The 21,294-nt window shown below is 49.3% G+C and overlaps 3 protein-coding genes across 3 annotated transcripts; 1 reads left to right on the forward strand and 2 right to left on the reverse strand.

Annotated features, from left to right (window-relative positions):
- The first annotated feature begins 1,751 nt into the window (after positions 1–1,751).
- On the forward strand, positions 1,752–4,744 carry ARMC7 (armadillo repeat containing 7). The gene is made up of 3 exons (XM_034067988.1): positions 1,752–1,925; positions 2,008–2,151; positions 3,069–4,744. The coding sequence occupies exons 1-3, from the start codon at positions 1,859–1,861 to the stop codon at positions 3,404–3,406; spliced, it is 549 nt and encodes a 182-aa protein (XP_033923879.1). The 5' UTR covers positions 1,752–1,858; the 3' UTR covers positions 3,407–4,744.
- Positions 4,745–4,803: 59 nt separating this feature from the next.
- On the reverse strand, positions 4,804–6,586 carry NT5C (5', 3'-nucleotidase, cytosolic). Its single transcript, XM_034067771.1, has 5 exons — positions 6,581–6,586; positions 6,029–6,129; positions 5,863–5,923; positions 5,028–5,142; positions 4,804–4,946 (listed from the first exon to the last, which is right to left on the reverse strand). The coding sequence occupies exons 1-5, from the start codon at positions 6,584–6,586 to the stop codon at positions 4,804–4,806; spliced, it is 426 nt and encodes a 141-aa protein (XP_033923662.1).
- Positions 6,587–9,726: 3,140 nt separating this feature from the next.
- Positions 9,727–20,296, reverse strand: JPT1 (Jupiter microtubule associated homolog 1). The gene is made up of 5 exons (XM_005144241.3): positions 20,123–20,296; positions 17,308–17,450; positions 16,659–16,756; positions 14,731–14,758; positions 9,727–10,721 (listed from the first exon to the last, which is right to left on the reverse strand). The coding sequence occupies exons 1-5, from the start codon at positions 20,176–20,178 to the stop codon at positions 10,579–10,581; spliced, it is 468 nt and encodes a 155-aa protein (XP_005144298.1). The 5' UTR covers positions 20,179–20,296; the 3' UTR covers positions 9,727–10,578.
- Positions 20,297–21,294: the final 998 nt, after the last annotated feature.

The raw sequence follows: 21,294 nt of genomic DNA on the forward strand, positions 1-21,294 counted from the left end.
CATACATAAATATACACACAGAGATAGATACACACACATATATACATATATTGACATACCTATACATAAACACACATATATACACACATATATAAACATACTTATACATACACATATGTATATATACACATACATGACATACCTATATATACATATATACACCCATACATAGACATAACTATACATACACATACATATATTACACATATATAGACATACTTATACATACATATACATATATATACACACATACAGATAAATATACACATGGGCCTACAGGGATGCTGGGGATGGACTCTTCGTTAAGGACTGCAGTGACAGGACAAGGGGTAACGGGTTAAAACTTAAACAGGGGAGGTTTAGATTGGATCTAAGGAAGAAATTCTTTACTGTTAGGGTGCTGAGGCACTGGAATGGGTTGTCCAGGGGGGTTGTGAATGCTCCATCCCTGGCAGTGTTCAAGACCAGGCTGGACAGAGCTGTTGGTGATATGGTTTAGTGTGAGGTGTACTTGCCCATGGCAGGGGGTTGGAACTGGATGATCTTAAGGTCCTTTCCCACCCAAACCAGTCTATGACTCTATACACACACACACACATATATATATACACACACCAGCTCAAGAGAGTTGAAGTCGCTTGCACAGGCCTGGCTTAAATCTTTATACCAGTTATAAATAAACACCTTCCCTTTCCTGTTCCCTGCCTTCCCACAGCACTGCAATGTTACAAGCTTTAGGAACGCTGCACTCAGTGGAGGTTCTTTGCTCCTCCATCCTTCTATGGGACGCAGCAATGGGCAGGCAGGTTATCCCACCCAGCCGTGTAACAGCGGATTAGCATCCCAACATCCCAGCACACTGGGCACCGGCACCACGGAACCGGTGCATCCGCCCAGCTTCAATTGACTTCACGTGTGATTACACCAAGACAGCCTGTTCCCTCCTTATCTGCAGAACCTCCATGGGTTTAATTGCTCCAATAAAAGCAGCGCCAGTTTGTGCTGAGTTTAGGCACCTTCACCGTACATACTCATAGCAGTCCCAGTGGTGGCACCGGCACGGGGCTGGCTCAGGCTCATGGCATCGCTCTGCTCTGTGCTCAGACCAGCGCACTGCACAACCGCGATGGAGCTTCCCGAGACTGCATCATTCACCCCTTGCCCCCACATTTCTTTCCCTGTAGTTTATCCCGTGGCCCACATGGAAGTTTAGTGGATAGCTAACAGTGAGAGAGGCAGGGTTAAGCTGCCTCCCAGAGCAAGGTGTTTTAAACAGCAGAGCTCGGAAGTACAAGAACCCAGCACCTCGGGCACACTTGTTTATTGTGGTGGTGGTGAACAGGTTACACAGTCCATGGGGAAAGAGAGCAGGGAAAAGGGAAAAAAGTGGGAAAATAGGGGAAAAGAAATAAGGGGGGGAGGGGAAGAAGAAAAGGAAAAAAGGGAAGGGGGAAAAAGGAAAGGGAAAAGAGGAAAAAAGGGAAAATGGAAGAAAAAAGGAGAAAAGGGGGGAAAATGGAGTAAAGTAGGAAAAGGGGAAAAAGAAACAGAGGGAAAAAAGAGAAAAGGGAAAAAATGAATAGAGGAGAAGAAGGGAAAGAGAAGGGAAAGGAAAGGAAGGGAAAGAATGAGAAGGGAAAGAATGAGAAGGGAAAGGAACGGAAAGAGAGGAGAAAGAAAGAGGAGGAGAAATGGAAGAGAGGAAAGGGAAAGGAACGGCAGGAGGAGGAGCCGCCTCGCCACGCCCCAAGATGGCGCCGGCTGCGTTGGGCCTACCTTGGTGCTGAGGTGGCCCCTGAGCCGCCGGCGCTCAGGGGAAGGCTCCCCGGGCACCGTGAGGTGTCGGTGCCGGTGCGGGATGGAGCTGGGCCGGCTGGAGTACCTGCAGGCCCTGGTCACCGAGTTCCAGGCAACGGAGAGCGCAGGTACCGCAGAGCGCAGGTACCGCGGCCGCCCCGCAGCCCCGTGCGGAGCCGGCCCGGGCTCAGCGGCGCTTCTGTATTGCAGAGGCCAAGGAGCAGGTGCTCGCCAACCTGGCCAACTTCGCCTACGACCCGCGGAACTACGAGTACCTGCGGCAGCTGCAGGTGCTGGACTTGTTCCTCGACATGCTGGGCGAGAGCAGCGACACCCTCGTGGAGTTCGCCATGGGTGAGGGCAGCAGCAGCCGCAGGGACAGCGGGGGTGATGCTGAGCTCTGGGGTGCCTGTCCCTGCCGAGGGGCACAGGAGTCTGATGTGTGAGCAGCTCCGTGCTGCGCTGGTACCGCCGCGGTCAGGGGGGATGAGCGGAATGGGGGAGAGCAGGGATGGAAGCATCGACCCTTCATCCTCAGAGGGCTGCTGTGCTGCGGGAAGGATTCGTTATCCCCAGACTCGAACTGAACACCAACTGAATGAGGTTTTAGTGAAACTGCTCTCAATTCTAGTGAAATTTAGTGAATTTTAGTGAAATTTTAGTGACTTTTAGTGAAATTTTATTGAAATTATTGACAACCAAATTCCAGAATAGCTTCTGGAACACTTACCTGAACTCTTGTAATAAGTCCTCTAAGGAACTGCCTTACACTGACTCAGTGTGACCCGAACAGAAACTAAAGGGCCAGATACTAATTACGAGCAATGCCATGAGCTGATGGTAAATATATTTGATGTCTAAGGTTTGTGGCTGAGCTACACCAGGACACAGCTGCATCTTAAAGTGTCCTGTTCGAGCATCCTGCACCTCTTGCCTTGTGCTGTTGGCTCCATTTTGTTTTCCTGTAACACCTGCAATGAACTCCAGGCTTTAGCCTGGGTTAGGGTTAAGTAATCCTGGAGCTCTGCAGAAGAGGTTATGGCCAGCAGTAACAGTGCCCTCTAATGACATAGAGGAGAAGGAATGTTCTGGTGGAAAACGTTGCCTATGAGCCGTTAAAAGAGTTTTCCATCCAAACCTCCCAGAGAATCTCCATTCTTATTCCTATGTTGGAAAACGGGCTCATCCGTGAACCTGAATCATCGCATGAAAAGCTGGAGGGGTGAAGCGCTTGTGTTGCCTGTGTCAGATGCTTTCTGTTGCTGTTCCAGGGGGTCTGTGCAACCTGTGCCTGGATAAAACGAACAAAGACTACATCCTGGAGGCCAACGGGGTAGAGCCCATCATCAACTGCCTCTCCAGCGCCAACGAGGAGACCGTCATGTCTGCGGTCACGACGCTCATGTACCTGACGACGCCGCAGTCGCAGCAGCAGACCACGGCGCTGCCCGTGGTGGAGTGCATGCTCCGCTTCTCCCTCTCGGCCAGCAGAAGGCTCAGCAACCTGGCCACCGTGTTCCTGCAGGATTACTGCACCCCTCTGCAGGTGGAGGAGGCTCGGAGCCTGAGCAAACACACTGCTGTGGGCATTCCTCTCCCCAAGGACTGAGCCTGGGTAGGCAGGACAGTGCAGATCATAGCATCAGCCAGGCTGGAAAAGACCTTTCGGCTCATCCAGTCCAACCATTCCCCAGCACTGCCGAGGCCACCACTAACCCATAGCACTGCAGGCCACATCTGCATGGTTGTTGAGGGTGATTTCACCACTTTCTTGGGGGAAAAAGAGGGAGACCCCCCTCTGTTTTCCCAGGCCTCCACTTTCTGCTCAGCAGAATTGTGTCAAGAACATCAAAGAGGGAAACTGGTCGCAGCAGCACTGGATTTAGTTACTAAAGAGGAGGGATAGCACTGCTCTGACAGGGAGGCCAAGCACACAGCCAAAACTGAAAGCAAATACTTATAACATCACAGATCGTGGTCACTGGAGAGCAGGGTGCCACGTGCAGCCCAGCACCCAGCTGGCACAAAGAACCCTTCCCAGCAATGAGCGGGGGTTATGCTTGGGTTACTGGGCAGCTTATATCCCAGTCCGGTTCCTGCCTGTTGGGGCTGCAGCTCTCCGCTGTCAACTGTCTCATAAATGTCTCATCAGCGTTATTCCTCTTGCAGAAGAAAGGTGTGTCCCTGCCCTGGCAGTCTGCAGTCTTCGTGCATCCCTTTGGTACTGACTGTACCATCTGTCACAGTAGCACAGACTGGTAAATCACTACACAGGACAGTGTGGATCCTCTAAGTGGGGAAGTGAAAAGCTGGTTTTCTTTCATTACCACTGGTGAGAAAGGAGAAGATGAAAAGGAGGGCCCATGGCAGCCCAGCTCATGAGAGCAGCTCTCTTGTAAAACCTTCTCCTAATAAAACATCCACTTCAACGCTGTGTAAACAGTTTGGTATAAGCTCATAAATACTTCTCTCCAGCACTTGCAACCCAGCCTTCACCCACGCTTACTCACACTCATGGGCCAGAAATGGAAGCCAGTTTTGTGTCCTTTCTTCATCAGCCAGCACTGCAAAAGGTAACCCAAAAGCCAGGGTGGCTAAATCCATAACATCAGCAGGGTTTGGCTCTTGCACAGTGTTCCCTGACAAGCACCCTCACTGTGTGTGCTCAAGTTTCAGAGCTTTACTTCCTCTTTTTTTCTTCCATTCCCCCCCTCCAATGGGCCCAAACCACACAGGACTGAGGTTAAAAACACACACACACAAATACAACCCCCAGCTGCTTGTATTTTATCGTTTCACCAGCAGCAAACACCCCAAACTCAACAGACATAACTGCAGAGCAATCTTACAGACACGTGGAGCAGCAGCAGCTCTGCAGCACATCTAACCAAAGGCAGCTCTTGTAACTGCTCCCCAAGTGGATGAAGATGCTCGCTGCCTCCTGGGAATGGGATTCCCTGCCTGTGGATGTGTTCCTGGCAGTGGGAAGAGCACCCCTTCTGTGCACTACCGCCTGTACTTGCTTGCCAAGATGCCCTTCCAGTCATCCGCCCAGGACAGCAGCCGCCTGCATGGGGCCTGCAGCTGGATGTGCCTGTTGTGGCAGCAGGTAAAGAGGATGTGCTCCCAGCTTGGCTTCAGCTCTGCACCTGTGGGCAACGGAGGAGAGCAGGGCTCAGGCAGGGGTTTCCTTCCTGGCTAACAGAGAGCAATGAAAGCACTTTCCTAACCTGTAATGGTGTCCTTGTCGTCAAACAGCAGGTCCACAGACACGATGGTCTTATCTTGGGTTAGAATAATCCGCTTCACAAACTCGGCTCCCAGATGTTTCTCTACCCACTTATACTGCAGAGGTAAGAAAGAAGATGCTGCTGTGCTTCAGCTCCAGTCACATCAGCCCCAGTAATATTCCCCCTGCAGACCTACATCTGTGTCCATGAATCCTCACCGCAAAGACTGGCCATGGCCCAGGACACTGATTTAGCCTGTTTCCTATCAGCAGCACTGTGCTTCCCATGCCTAAGCACTACCCAGTTTGTGAGCAGCACTGGCTGCTCACCAGAGCATGTGGATTGTGCCCATCCAAGTCATTCCAGTGATTAAGGTCCCCCCTCTCTGTTCTCATGCAGTGGCAAACAGGACCAATTCCAATGCTGGAGCCTCCCCTTAAGTCAGCACTGGCCTCCTTCAGGACACAGGGTGTCTCAGGCTCTGCATTTAGAATAAGGATTGAGCTTGGGTTGAGGATTCTCCAGTGTGGAATCCCCTGGGAATATCCCACCCCTATGGGCCATTCTACAACAGCTGGAGCAGCAGGGTCACACCATGCCAGCTCTGAGAGCACAGGGTGCCCCACAGTAAGGACACTGGCACCATGTGGCACTCCGAGATTCCTGTGCTACTATCCTGTGTCTGGGAAGCTGCCCCTCAGACAGAGAGATCCAGGGAAGCCTGGGAGCGTGGGGCAGCCACTGCCTTTGTAAATGAATTATTCTGACTTGGGTGATAAAACAAGGCCTTGCAAAAGCAGCGAAATAAACCCCACTAAACCAAATTCTCTCCCACCTTTTCCAGGATGCAGTGCTCGTAATTTTGGAGAGGACTTGTGCAAATAAAGACTTCAGTGCTGAAAAGAAACTGCATTATTTAGTATACATTATACATTCCTTAGCAGGCAGGGGAAAGTGCATAAGATAATGGAAAAGGGCTATGGAGTGCAAAGCATCCTTACTCCTGCATGTGGATCATCTCCTGCAGAGCTTCCAGGGCTCCTGGAATGGGATCCAACCCTAGAAAGAAGCCAGGTGATTCATAGACACTGGCTACCTTATCCTGCAGGAGACAGGAGTGCAGTCAGCAAATCCTATCCGTGCCTGTCCGAGCTCTGAGCACCACACTTGTCCCCTCACCCCGGGTGTAACAGCCATCAAAGGGCAGTGATGCTTCCCACCAAGAGCACATCACAGCGTTTCTCACCTGCTGGGTTCTGGCTCAGGCACACGAGAAGAAGTTCCCCTCTGGTGGCTTGTTTGGAGCGTGGAGGCAGAGCTGATCCTGACCTACAGCTCGGCTGGCTGATGCCTGGAACAGGGGAGCTCAGGGCTCCCCCTTCCCAGCAGGTCTCTCTCTACTGCCTCTTGTGAGGAATCAAAGGAACAAGTTCAAGGCTCCTGCTCCTCTGTCCCCTCGGACTGGAATGTGCTGGTGGCTTGGGAATCTGCCAGGGCTGAGTGGGCAGCAGCCACATCCCAGCAGCGTTAAAGGGGCTGAATGCAGACCTTACCTTCATTCTCAAACAGAGAACCCTAAAACATGTGAATCTCACCTTCCCTGGGGTCACAGTGAGCTCCAGAGGTGTCAAGGCAGCATTTTCCATTAGCTTAAAGTCAGACGTCCCCACAGTTTGGAAAACTCAGTTCTCTGTGAGTATTCTTCAACCTGGCAGCTTTGCTTAGGAGCTGTACCTGATTGCTTTATGGTCCTGCTGATGGGCTCCTTGCTCTATTTCACCAGTGCAGCTTCGACATAAAGCCCATTTCAATGACGCAGCAATGAGGAGTCAGCATTAAACAAGTCTGGACTATGGTGCTCTCTCAGCTGCCATAATTTACCACTACTCATAACAGCCAGACATGTGAAAGTGCTGTCTGATTCCTCATGCGGAGCACAAGAGTTAAGGTGAGGACGTGGAGATCAGACCTGCTCCGATCCCTGCTTCCAGGCAAAGCCTCATCGATTTCAGCAACAATTCCCTGGAGCTCTTCCCGAGGAGATTCAATTACAGAACCAGGGCTTGTATCTAAAAGCTTTTATCCACCGCAAGACACCAGAAATGGGCCGGTTTCCAGTGTGCCACCAGCAAGTCTGGCTTTGCTGGAGAACAAAACTGGAATTGATGACTTTTAGAACCAAAAAAAAAACATTTTACCCACCAAAAATGTGACAATTCATTCTCATGCCATCGCTGCAGAAGGTTTCCTCCTCACAGTGATGCTGTGCAGGGATGCTCCTGCACCAGGCTGGCACAGCTGAGGTCTCTCTTTTTACAGCCACAGGATTCACATAAAGGAGCTTTAAAACTGTATAGTTGTGCCAAATGCACCTAAACCAGCGCAGAGATGCGGAGGTGACTGAAGGAGACAGACACACCACCACATACACCTCATTTCCTTAGGAAGCCAGGCTAATAATGAACAGTGAGATAAGAGCTTTGTGCCACTGCTGATCTGCATGGGATTAAAACCATTTACATGGTTATTGCATTGACACACCTAAAGATCGGGGAAGGAACAGGATGAGCATGAACCAAATTAGGGAATGGGTATGCCAGAAATAGAACAGGATGTGCCTTTCAGGACAGATCTGATTGTAGCCCTTCCAAATAACAGCAAATAAAAAGCCACAATCCCTTAAATTACCTTTATTTTTTTGTCCCTGTAATGGGATTCACTTAAGGAATCCTCACGTAAGCAATAAATCATGTTTGGTTCTATAAATGAGAAACAATTCATGCCCATTCATTCCCCATCTATACAAATTCCAGGTTCAGGAAGTCCTGAGCATCAATAGTTGTCCATTAGAGCTTGGTCACTTTGGAGCCAGCACTCCCGTGGGTGCAGGGGCCTGACCCTTGCCATGGAATGGGAGGGAATTGATTGTGAGTTGTCATTTTTCAGCAGTAAAAAAAACCTCTACAGGCCCAGGACAGCATCTTACAATGAGCAATGAAAGCACAGCCTGGATGTGCAGCCTGGATCCGCATCCATTCCATCATCTTACAGTCCCTGTGTGTCCTAAGTTACCCAGAAGGAAGCCTGAAGCCTGGATTCATGTTTAACTTTGCCTTGCAAATGTCTCTGATGTTCACTCACCCATTAGCAACACATTCAAACCAGAAACCATTGGCAGGGTTGGGGGGTACCACCAGCGTTTTACATGGCTCTCCATGGTTTAAATACCACACACTTTGCTTGTCAGAGGGTATGATCTAGGCGTGGGGTTTCATTAGCTGTGCCAACACATAGAGAGTATTCCGATTTCTCATCCTGCTGGAGGTGCATTAGTACCTACAGAGAGCTCAGCTTCCAGTTATTACTTACCTTATTATTATCTTAACAATGCTAATATTACTTTTTAATAAGACTATTAAGTTATTACTGCTGCACAGTAAGATGCATACCATAGAGAGGTTCACGAGTAGGTAAAGAACACACTGAGGATGGCTCAGCAAACAGTTCCATCCAGTTACTTCGAAGAGAGAATCAGGCTTTGCCAGTTGATTCCCACACGCACATCCCTGTGAAGGGCAGGAAATCCTCCTGGAAGAACCCGCTATTTCCATACAAATGAAGGCACGAAACAACCCTGTGTAGCACTGTGACACCCCCCTTTGTGTGCCCACAGTGGGGAGGAAGAGATTTCCTCTGCTCCCTCAGGAAGAGGCGCTGCTTCCCCCACCCTCGAAGTCGGCCACGACCCCATCCATGTCCAGCAGCACCCGCAGTGCTCCAGCCCCATGGCACCCGGCGAGAGTCGTGCGTGGTGGTGCGGCCCCAATGTGCATGAGCATGGGCGGGGAAGGCGAGCACGGAGGGGGGGGGGGGGAGCCCCTCACCCTGCACACGGGTGCCTTGTGCCAGTGTCTGGGGTTGCTTGCTAAGGGTGGAAGGCAGAGCAAGGGCTGCTCCAGGCTTCCCGGCACCATTGCCACGCTCCAACTGAGACAAAGAGGGCAGCGGATGGAAGGGGCAGCCCCACTCGGCTGAAGTCTCAGCAACTGTGAAAGGAGCGTTAACGAGTCCTGCGGGTTGTGGGGAAATGGGGTTTGATTGCTTTCCTCCTCCTCCCAGGGCAGAAAACAAGTGGGCACGGTTTACATTGGGAGCCACAGCGCGTTTAACCAGCCACGAGGAACAGCACCCCCGCTGCAGGAGGGGAGGAGCACGCTAGAGCAAATCCGGTTTGATAGGGTAAGCACGCAAGGCCAGGCCTTCCCAGGAACTGAACTGGAAAGCCAGGGTGCTTTTAAGCACTGGTTCTTCCCGGGAAAGGGTGGAAATGGAGCAGTCACACCAGCTCTGTGTAGATGCACTGCTTTGGCTTATGGTGCAGCAGATCCCCTCCCAGGCCACCAGAGATCTTCACGGCTTGGTCTCCCCTCCTCTGTTAGGGTCTAATGTTCATGGTGAGAATAAACTCCCCTCTATTTTCTTGATAGAAGCAAGCATTTGGATAAAGCAGGTTACAGCGATCACACCATACCCCACACTGCTCTGACCTAGCAGACAGAGGCAAGTCAGACACAGTCTTCAGAGCAAGATGGCAACTCCAAACCAGGTACCCAACCACAGCTCCTCTGCTGCATCCCACCTGTCAGAGGCTGAGCCAAGGCCGACTGAGACCAGAGCGAAATAAAACCCACACAGGAAACACTGCTTCAAAACTTCTATATTATTTACTCGTAAGCAACAGTCCAGCTTTGTGGAATTACAACACACACTTGAAAGGATGAGATTTTCCACCTCATGGTCAAGCACCAGCATGATCATGCACAGCATTGAGTCAGTTGTAAAAAGAAAGGCCCTGTCATTTGTATTGATTTCACTGATCCACTCCACTTTACTGAATCAAGCCTGAAGAATTCCCCTCCAAGCATCAGCCCAGGTGGCTCTGCTCATCAGCCCTATTTGGCACATACCCTGCTTCATAGTAGTCCGGTATCAAGTGTTTGATTCTATAGTGTATTTTAAAGGCAGCATGGTGTACACTAACCACTTCAGGATTCATATGGCACAGCAGGGCTCAAGGCATTTAACCACATGCAGTCAACGAAGCCCTTAGGGTCCCCAAATCCTGCATGTGGAGGAAGGGAGTGCTCTTGCTGATTGTTTGCTGGCCTCTTTAACCAGGATTCTAGACCCTTGTAAAGCTAAAGGGGTTCTAAAAAAACCTCAGTACAAAAACCCTCTAAGCACACTTGGGACCAATCTACTCTCCTTTGAGTTACAATGACAATACTTCATAAAGCTTTCCCTCAAGTCTATCACTAGAAAACACTCATGTCACTTCCAGTAGATCTGGGGAGGGGGGAACACAGAAGTGGGGAGAAAATAAAACCAACCCTTGATCTCAACAAAAGATGGGAGTACATAAAGTGCTTCTTTTTAATGAAAGGAATTGGAGATGTACAGTCAGGCTCAAGTTGTGCAGTTCACAAGCATGGGGGGGGGGGGAAGGTGGGGAAAGAAACAAGACACGAGTTCAAAACAGGAAGGGAAAGGTTTAACCGAGGACTAGGCTGGACTTGCCACCGGGTGGATTTCTCCTGGATGGTGCTGGTGCTACTGGGCTAGGAACAGGTGCAGCAGGCAGGGATTTCTCTTCACTCTGACCTGGGGCAGCTTCTACATCAGCCTCAGGGATTTCTAGAAGAAAAGAAGCTTTTTAAGGTGTCTGATGTGGATGATGAGACCACGTTTTGTGGCTTAGACAGAAGATCAGCTCCTGTAAGTCTGCTCCAGGCTGACATGCAGAGTGCTGCTGGAACCTGCTGGCAGGACAGGCTGCAGCCCTCTGAAGTGCTCCAGATGTACTCTGATGCCTTCAGGCATTCTAGAGCCACATTCACGCAGCTGCTGTTGAGGAACCCATCAATTTTTCATATATGTATATGAAATATATAATATATATATTATTAAATATATATATTAAAGACAAGCAGCTTAAGTCTTACGTCTTGTCCATATTATTGATCCATGTATGATCGTGCCAATTGTAACACATATCCAAGCAGGTGCTGGAACCCGAGTCATGGAGGCACCAGGACTTGGAAGCCAGAGCTCAAACTACATTCCCAATATCATGAACTAGAGGGAAGAGCCATCTGCCACACACTTCTGAGGCTTCACAGAGACAGACCAGGGAACAGCCATGCATGGTAGGCTCCGGGTGTACACCCCCTGGGAAGCACACGATTGCTTAATCTATCCAAATGCTTCTGAACAACCCCAGGTGAAGACAGGACACAGGAGGAATCTTCATAGGAAGCACTTTAGATACCGTAGCAAGTAACTAATGGATCTGCTCCACTGACAATTCATTAAGGAGCACATCAAACACATCAGCAGCTCACACTTTTATAAATGAACACAATCAGGTATGAGCCAAAGGCCGAAATCAGCACCCAGCAGCCCCTGATACTCGGGGGGCTGAAGGGAATGCAGTTTCACCATCAGCTCTGTGAAGATGAACCCTTTAATTTCATCTAATCACTAGTTCCTGGTTTGGAGGATTCACCTTCACCACCACCTTCATGACTCTGTAAATCTTGATCCTATTCCCTCTCCCTTTTCCAACTGAAGCCATTTTAGTCTCTCCTTACAAGGCAGCTACTGCATCCCTTTACATTACCCCTTACATTCCTCTGCCCCTTTTTTACCTCCACTCCACTCTGCTCTTTATATGTCCAGAACTGCACACATAACTCAAGATGTGGGTATATCATTGTTTACAGAGGCAAAACAATGGCTTGTTCCCCGCTCTCTCCTTGACAGCATATCAGAGTGCCAGAGAACTTCAGTAACAGAACTCAAGGCAGATCCTGGGAGTTAACTGCTGCAGAGCCAATCCCAAGGCTGGCATCATTTAGGTGTTGGGCGTTGGGTCCCCCCCCAGTGCATTGCTTTATACTTACTTACACAAAAACTATCCTGCCACCTTTTAAGCTACCTGCCTTATTGAGTTGAGCTCTCCTGACAGTGAGTTTCTCACCAGCAGCACAATTTGGCTACTTGAAAGAACTCATGTCACCAACAGGATTGGAGACTTCACAGTTCATTACCTTTTCCAGGTCACAGAAGAAGGCACTGAATAAAACCAGCACCAGCATCACTTCCCGTGGCTCATTTTTCCAACATGAAAAGCAATCACTAAGCCCTACCCTTTGCCTCCTATGCTTTAGCTCCCTTCCTATCTAAAGGAGCAGTTTTCCTCCAATCCTGTGGCATCTTTGATGCAGAATTTTACCAGCAGCACTGAAAACCCACTTGTGTGCGTTGACTCCCCTGTATCCATGTTTCTAATAATCTCAAAGAGCTCCAGCAGCTTAGTACAGTCTCCATGAATCAGAAACAATCTCCAAGACAGATTCTCTGCTGTATTCATTAACCCACATCTGAACACCACAGTTACTATGATGCTTGAAGCCCTGCAGCTCATGTGTACCACTGCCTGCTTACTCAGCAAGCTGAGAACAGCTCAGGCCATCCCCAATGCTCACATAAAGCTGAATGCTCCATTGTCTGCACCTTCAGCAGACAGTCCAAGTACTGTGCAGCACTCCCAGTGATGATCTGTCCACCAAATGCCAGACTCCACCTTCCTGTGTATCATCATGTAGAGTCAGTCATTGGTGACAGTCAGTCGAGGGGTGGCTGGTTCTCCTTAGCTGGTCACATTCATTAGGCACACAGTGCTAACTGAATGACAAAAGAAACCAGAATTACTGTCACAGGAGGCTTTGGGGGAAGTTTCTACAGCATTTAGAGGCTCACTTGGCCAGCTGATGCACACATTGGTGCTTCCCACATAATCGAGGTGTAGGTAAGTTTAACCTAATAACTAAAGTAGTAAACGCAGCAGGATCAGAGCAAATGTTGAAGTTCTTCCCTTATCAGAAAGGGCAGGAGCTCTCAAACAGCTTCCTCCTGTGTATACTGCAAACCATTGGAAACTGATGCACAGAAAGGAACTACAGCTTCCAAACAAGCAGCAAGAACACTGATGCAAAAAGGAACAGGTTTTCTTCCCCTAGACAGGCATGATTAACAAAGATGCACACACCTGACACCTACTTGGGGTTTTACAACCAGTTACATGCAGAAAAGCATTTCCAAATTCAACAGAATAACCACTTTGCTTTAATGATGGGAACCCATTAAGAATCTGGTTATGCTGTGAACTGTCTTGCCTTGGAGGTGTATTCATTCAGCCCAGAGACAAGTGCCACAGGCAGGATGTTCACCAGCTCATGCTTGCCACCTCACACAGCAGGACCATCAAGTGCAGTGACACAGCCAGCTCAGCAAGATGCTGCGCTCCATTAAGCTCTGATACCTGAAGCTATCAACAGTAGAAATTAATTGAACAATCCACCAAGGTTCTCAGGTATCTGCCACAGTCACCATTTCCACTTTCTGCTCCTTCCTAAGCACCATCTGGGGAAGTTTAGCATTCAAACCTCTGCCTGTCATTTTTATTCCATCTTACACACCTACAGAAATGCAATTCGAGTCATGGCTACAACAGCAAACACCCCAGTCACTGGCCAGTAACACAGCCCTGCGCCTGCTGCCTCCCTTCCCTTCTCTACTTGCCTTACCACTGCTTGCAGGCTCTCATCCGACCCCATGTGAGCTCATTAAATACCAGGAGAAGCAGCAGAGCCCTCAGATCAGTTTACTTCTATTAGCAAACCACATCCTCCTACTTGAAACATAAACTCCAGCTGCCTACAGTGCTAATTAAGATCAGACAGACATGGGAAAGAAACACTAAAGAAGCCTGTACAGTTTGATTAGAAGCAGCAAGACTAATTTTGGGCACAGATACCACTTAGAGGTAGGTAAAACATTCAGAGAATACTCTTTCCCCCTCCCAGCAGAAGTCTTTTCAGGACATGGAGCTGCTAATGGCTTTAGTGATCTCTCACAACTCCTAGGTGTTGAAAGTAGCACTTGGAAAGCAAGTCAACATGCACATTCCTCTGGTCAGGAAGTAAGCTATTCTTAAGGTCACTCGTACAAAAGAGAGATTTCCAGCCTCAGAGCTAGAGAAAACACTTCAAGGTTACCATGCATACTGCAAGGGGAAATGCCCGTTTACACCGTTTGCAGTATGCATATGAACTTCCTTGACAGAAATCAGCATTTAAAAAGAGACAGGAGCTTAAAAGCCAGTAAGTGCACACACTTCCAGATGCAGGTGCTGGGTTTGATTATTGCTGTGAATGTAGTGTTTGCTGCAGGAGACAACAGGAAACTGAACTGTTAAACTAAAATCAAGTTGACTGTACTATTGAATTATACACTGCTAGAAGAGCAATGCAGTCTCAATCACTGAGCTCTTTGCAGGATGGTACCCACCTTGCCTTCTAGTGCTTATACAAATCCGGACATCAACTGCTGCTGGCAAAAGAAATGCACAGGACTGTTCTCACTTTTAACCTGATGGCTACCAGGCACTCCAGCATTGCATCCCACAGCCACATTGCCACTAAGCACTCAGCTGACTTTACTGGTTTGATGGATTCCAGGAACAATCCTGAACTGTCTCTCTCCTGACACACGACCATTTCAATACCCTATGTCCTCTTCTGTTTCAGAAGTTCCCAACTGCAAAAGGCTTTTACTAGAGGAGTCTGAAGGAGTTACTCACCAGAAGTTTCACCACCACCAATTTCTCCCTAGAAGAGAGAGAAATACATTAAATATCACACTTCACAATGTGTTTTCCCCTTCCATCAAGAGGGTAACTCAGTACTCCACATCATGACCACGGTGGTTGGTTGGGCAACACCTTCCAAGTGACAGACTCAGTGAAGCACGTACAGACCAACAACAGGCTCTTAGGGAGAGATACCAGAGTGGTGGGCTCTGCATACATATTTCTGCAGATATTATGGGTTTGTAAGCCTCAATTCTTACAGAATAACTAATATTAACTTCATCAGCTGTTTATTTATCTGGCTTACTTCTGAATGTTTAAGCAGAAAGACACTACTGCAGCAATCCTGACTGCCTCTAACATGTGGCATTGTACTTGTTCTCACACTGTGAAGGACATGGGTGGGCAAGGACACTTATTACAGACATCACCCTCCATGAGGCAGCAGACAGTAACCAGGACACTGTAACTGCTGAGCAGTAGTGACAAGGAATTAATAATGTAAGCAATTCACAGCAGTTCAGTGTCCTCTCCTACTAAGCAACTCTTTCCAACACCAAATACTTATCTGTTAGCAAGGCCAAGAGCATTTCTTTCATCCCTTTGTGAAATACAGATCAGTTCTTTGCAAGGTTACTGATAAGGTTCCCTTCACTACATAAACAGTGAAACCCATTCCTTTCATGCTGAATCTCTTCACAGGCTGCAACTTGCCACAGAGATACAGAAAAGTCTTCCAGCAGCAGCCAATGCTCCCCAACAGCAGGAGGTTTCAGCAACTTCCATAGATTTAACATTGTTTATTACACAGTAAAACTGCAGTCATCAGGATATGTAATACACAGAGGCTCATAGAAATATACCAAGTTGAATCTCAGATGGGGCTACAAAGCAGTAGCTCCAGGTTCTGCTGTTCGCAGCTGTAACTACTGTACAAAGTTAAAGTATTCCACATTGGAAATGTCTGCAAAGCTGAGAACCACAGTACTGAACACAGTTAAGTAGAAAATACCCTAAACAGTTTGTGTTTTCAGTGGTAGCAGCTATAAATGTAATCTTATTTATATTTGCTAACTGGACCAATCTATTTCCTGCAAGAACCATTTTGTGGCTCCAAGTGCTTATTGTTACAAAAAGCTACCAAAAAAATGGGTTGTGACGATTGATGCCAATGATCGAACTAAAACTTCTCTTTAGCATCCATGAGCCAAAAGGTTCTGCCACAACAGCTGAGACCCACAATTGACCTGCCCAGCTCTTTGCAGAAAACCTAAAGCTGGAGAGCTGTAAAGAGCAAGGTTTCTTCTTTCCCTACCTCTAGAATTTGTTCAGGCAAGTGCAGCCCATCCTGGTTCCTGTTTTCCTAAGTTCAGAGGAATTGCTACACTTCATCCTGGTTTTGTTTTTCCCATTAAATATAATCATACCTCAAGCAAATCCCATGTTAACACTAAAATCATGGTCCATATTGCCACCAAGTACAGCTTATCTTAGTCAAAAACACATCTGGTGACAGTAACAGAAATACAACAAGCATTCATGCTACTGGGCTAAGTACTTGTTGGGAGGTGAAACCAAGTCCTTTGTCAGATCCAGTTTGTTGTAGGTAAGTATTGTTTGTAAAGTCTGTTAAAAACACCATTACACACATGTCTGAAGCCGATTTCACCCCACTTCATTACTGACTCATTAACAAAAGGAGCTGAGAGCTGTAGGAATTGGTCCTGTTACAAAAATCCAGCCCTTCATCAGCACATGCTGTAAGACTATCACATGGAAAAATAAACCTTCAGGAAAAGAACAGATTTGAGGCTTCACATCCTACAGTGTTTCCAACCGTGCGAACAGCAGTGATAAAGCGATCCCACACAGAGCATGAATTGTCCCATTATCAGGCTCTCCCTAGTTAATGTACTGACCTTGGGATCTACAGAGTCTCCACAGTTCGCATCAGTTGAGTTTCTTCTTTGTGGCCCAGATGATTCACAATTTTCTCCGCTTTCACGTGGCTTAGTCCCTACAAGCAGAGATTGATGCTAATCAGGCTGCAAGATAAACTTCCTGGGAAAGGGTTTTTTTTACCCTTCTTGGACCTTTTGATAGTAACTCACAAATTACAGCCTTACAATAGCATTACATGCAGTTAAGGGTGTTCTTTAAACAGATGGAAACTGGGGTCCCAGAGGCACCCATACTGGCAGTGCTCTGCAGAGATGGAAGCTTAATCCCACAAAGCTAAACTTCCTCTGAATATCCAAGAGCAACCAGTGCTACTAAGATACAAGTTCACCTTATTGTGACTTGGAGAAATTGCATCCCAAATACAATTCCCTCCTTGCAACACCTATGCCCATGACTTGCATAAAAGAATTCCCAGCCAAGTAAAACTCTGGAAGCAATTAACAATGAGAAATAGTCTCATGCAAGCAGACATCATTTATAGCCCTCAACTCCCAAGTGGGAAGCAAACTCTGGTTTCTACACTAAGCCACCAACAGCTTCAGGCCCATTCAGAAACTGGAATTAGCACATGTCAGCAGCTCTGGGAACAAAGCCCTATGTTCATACCCGATGATTTAGCCCAGGAAGGTGGCTTTTCTTCAGGAGTTTCAAAGATGCTGGATGCCATTTTGTTCCTTCTCACAGGTTGGTCTTTTGGTTCATCAAAACCCAGGGAAAAGTTGGACCCACCTCCAGGAGGACGCAGCACTCTGGGGAGAGAAAGAGGCAGCTTTACAACCCTGCAGGGACCATCACTGAGTGCAGTCCAACATGTAAAACAAGACTCATAAGCCAAGAAGATCATAGTTGGCTCTTGTACCACGCAGTCCTACTGTCCAGACAGTACTCTGTCCAGACAGAAACTGTGTGAGATGACTGTATTAAGCACTGCCTTTTAACAAATGACACAGGGTGTCGTGTCTTCAGTGCGGGATTTCAGCTCTAAAGGCAAGCTGCCTGCCAGCATTCAAGCCAGACACTGTAACTCCAACTACTTGTCTCGTCAGCAGCACTTCGAGCCCTGAGAATTCCAACATTAATCTTCTAACTGGCAGCACAGCAAAGACAGGAGCCAAAGTACTGGTTGTATCACTGATGACTGGGGGCTGCAGCCTTTATCCACGTTTGTTCCATTGGAAAAACCCTTAAGTCTGCAGCACACTGCTGGACTAGACTTAAAAGGTGCAATTAAACAGTCTCAGGCTAAGCTATTATTAGGAGACACATATATGAGGCTCCAGGTATATAACCTAAATCTAGCAACCCTTCTATTAGGCACAAAAGAAGCCTGCTTGGTACTTTGTGAGCTATACTGTGGTCTGCTTTCCAACATGCAGCCATCAAACCAAATGAACAGGAGCAGTAAAACACATCTTTAATGTAAATTCCTTCAGATCTCATTTTCTTAAGCATGGGATGTTGTGTTAGCTGGAGAAGCCAGACAATAGGTAGGAGCATAAAAACACTTAGGAGAATTGCCACAAGCCCCAGACAAAAGTGAGTACATCAACAGAACTGGGCTTTAAGACACCCAGTGCTCTGAAATGAAGCCCAGAACACACCTGGGATGGTGTACATAAAATCAAGTTAGAACTTTGCAGCAGAGAACAGTGCAGAGTTTGTCAATGCACCCAACCCAGGAACTGCACACAAAGAACACATCTGATTCACCATGTCATCACCATCAGTCAAAGGGTTTAGATCCTTTGAGACTTTGTGCTTATTGCATCCCAGATGCAACACAAGAACATTTCTCCAGCCTATAGAGATCACAAAGCTCAACTGACACAGGTGTGTGGTGTGGGTATTTACTTAACCAGCACACTACTGTTCCTAACAAAATTCTTCTCCAAAGTTCCAATAATACTCAGCTGTTAATGGGAGGATCCCAGGAGATTGTGGTGCATGTATTGAGAATCCAGGAATAGCTTTTGATGCCTTGCTTTGTCTTCCTCCTGACTGCAGGGATACAATGTGATGGTCTTGAAGCTTCTTTTATCTTTCTTCCCCCAAAGAAAATGCCCCCATGTAGGTTTATTTTCCCAGTTACATCTGTTGCAGTAATTTGAAAAACAGACTATTCAAAGGGATTGTTTCCACATCTCAGATCACCTTCATTTTACCAGAGCAGTGAAACCTGTACTCTCTTAAGAGCACAACTGTTTCCACTGACAGCCTTAATGAAATTAACAGAAGAGGCAATTGAAGGAAGAAAGCCATCACTCAAGCTGTTAAAAAGGAATAATCCTTCTTGCCAACCTCAACTAAAGGTTCACAGGTTTTATTAGGAGCTACTCACAGCCTCGAGCCATTGCAACACGTTTGGTCAAAGCCACATCTAACACTTCAAGCAATGAGCCGCTCTTAAAATTGCACCTGATACCCAGTGATGTTTACTGCCGATTCACCACAGCTCCATCCAGGAAGCACACTCTTATACTGGATTTGCTTTGTCTTAAAACGCACCCCAAAAAAGACAGAAGCAAACAGGAAGCAGCTGCTTTATCAGGCCAAAACCTCATAGAAACACACGACACGGTCCTCCCCACGCCAGCTGCTCCTGCTGCAGAACGTGGGTGCCTCACACAGTGCCGAGCATCTCTTCCAGACCTACCTGCCAAGTTTTCTTTGTCTCCAGACAGGCTACAGCTCCCAGACCCCCCCAGCCCCCGTTTGCCACCGCAGGGCCGGGGAAGATGCACTCCCGTTCCCCGAGCATGGTCCCTGCCCACCGACGGTCAAGCAATGAAACGGCCACCTCCGGCCGCTGGGAGCGGCACCGGCCGGCCCGGGAGCCCCCGCTGAAGCGGGCAGGTGCGGAGACCGGGGGAGGCAGACAATGGAGCCCACACGGCCCCACCCAGAACGCGGCTGCTCCGCCAGGCCGAGGGGTATGAACGGCGCTGGCGGCCGCAGGGAGGGGAGAGCGGAGGGCAGCGGGTGCCGAGCCCCCCCCATCCCAACCCCCGCTGTGCGCTGCGCGGCCGCGCAGGGAGTCACCTCCCTTCTTTGTTCGGGAGAAGCAGGGGCGCACGCCCGAGCACCCGGGGTGGGTCTCGCCAGCTCCCTCCCCGCAGCTCCCACACCCACCTCTCCCGTGCAGCTGCGGCAGGGCACGGCTCCGACCGAGCCTACCGGCAGCCCCAAGCACCCGGGTGGGTGCGGCCGCCGCCTCCCGCCCGGGAAACGGCGAGGCAGAACCGCACATAACGATCCCCGACCCGGCCGGCACCCGCTTCACCCCCCCCCGGGCCGGCTCCGCACCCTTCTCCCAGGAGCCCCCTCCACAGGCGGCCAGGCCCTGAAGCGAGGCGCAGTGGCGGCCCCGCCGCGAACGCCCTCAGCCCCGCCGCTCTAACGGTCCCAAAGGCCCCCGGCGGACCTGGAGCTGTTCCTGCCGCTGGGGTCCATGCCCGAGAAGGTGGTGGTGGTGGTCATGGCGGCGGGGACGGTGGAGATGGAGGCAGAGGAAAGGGCTCTGTGGAGCGGGCGGTGACAGTCCCGGGAACGGAGCTCCCCTCCTTCCCCTGCTCGGCCTCACCCCGCTGCTGCCGGTGACAACTGCGGCCGCCGCCCGCTCCGCCAGCTCTTTTTATACCCGCGTTAAGTCCCGCCCTACAGTCGCCGCTTCATTGGACGGTTCAAACGCATTCCCGAGCTCCTATTCGACAGCATCCTGCCACTCTGCCCTAGAGCCCGCCTCCCCGCCTCTACTGAGGCGCCTTGCCTCAGCGGGGAAAGCTCATTGGTGAAGCACTACGTCTGCTCTGCGGGGATTGGCTGGGCCTGGGCGGCGGCACCTTTTGTTGGTGATTGGCAGGAGCCCTGTCACTCATCTCAGGTGAGCTGCGATTGGCTCATCCGCACGTGAGGAGAGACAAAAGTGAGTGAGGCGCTCCCCGGCGAGCGCAGTCGGGCCGGGATCTGGCCCCCCCGGCAGCGCTCGGTACCGGTGGGCTCCTCACCGGCACCCTCACACCTATCGCAGTGCGGGGAGGCGGCCCGGCCCGGCCCGTACCAGCCGTGAAGGTGTCCCGGAGCACGTCATGGTGCAGCCTCAACAGTCGTGGATGAACACAAAGAGGCCGTGGAGGTGTGAGAGGTTGGTTCCATGGAGGACAGGCATAGCCAGTGACCTGCAGACACAAGGCTGGTGGGAGATGCCTTCACCTCAAAAGACACGGTGCAGTTATCAGACGGTGGCTATTCCATGAACGTCACTGTCTGTAGTAGTAAGGTATGAGCCCACCAACGCTGTGTGTTAAACCCTGGAGGCTGTGTGCATCCTCCCCAAAACACGCACAGCATGGACTTCACATTACCAGATGTTGGCCGCTGACCTATCTGTCAAATCCACCTTGGAGCTGTTCCTGAGCTTGCAGACACACAGATGCTTCCTGGATCACCAGCACATCTACTCCTGTATTAAGACATCAGGACGTCCTGCTGCAAATGTTATTAGTACTTGCATAAAGGACATAGAAGGGGGAAAGAAAACCCTTGCATGCTCCCATCCATCCCTCCCAGTCTGCACTAACAACAGCCCTTCACAGC

This window comes from Melopsittacus undulatus, chromosome 11 (assembly GCF_012275295.1).
Source record: "Melopsittacus undulatus isolate bMelUnd1 chromosome 11, bMelUnd1.mat.Z, whole genome shotgun sequence".
NCBI lineage: Eukaryota > Metazoa > Chordata > Aves > Psittaciformes > Psittaculidae > Melopsittacus > Melopsittacus undulatus.

Coding starts and splice junctions, on each gene's coding strand:
- ARMC7 (XM_034067988.1), top strand. CDS start 1,859: ATGGAGCTGGGCCGGCTGGAGTACCTGCAGGCCCTGGTCACCGAGTTC. Junction 1,926..2,007: donor CCAGGCAACGGAGAGCGCAG/GTACCGCAGAGC, acceptor TCTGTATTGCAG/AGGCCAAGGAGCAGGTGCTC. Junction 2,152..3,068: donor CCTCGTGGAGTTCGCCATGG/GTGAGGGCAGCA, acceptor TTGCTGTTCCAG/GGGGTCTGTGCAACCTGTGC.
- NT5C (XM_034067771.1), bottom strand. Junction 5,924..6,028: donor GAGATGATCCACATGCAGGA/GTAAGGATGCTT, acceptor GTTTCTTTTCAG/CACTGAAGTCTTTATTTGCA. Junction 4,947..5,027: donor CGACAAGGACACCATTACAG/GTTAGGAAAGTG, acceptor CGTTGCCCACAG/GTGCAGAGCTGAAGCCAAGC.
- JPT1 (XM_005144241.3), bottom strand. CDS start 20,178: ATGACCACCACCACCACCTTCTCGGGCATGGACCCCAGCGGCAGGAAC. Junction 14,759..16,658: donor GAGACTCTGTAGATCCCAAG/GTCAGTACATTA, acceptor TCTCTCTTCTAG/GGAGAAATTGGTGGTGGTGA. Junction 10,722..14,730: donor TGGTGGTGGTGAAACTTCTG/GTGAGTAACTCC, acceptor CTTTTCTTCTAG/AAATCCCTGAGGCTGATGTA.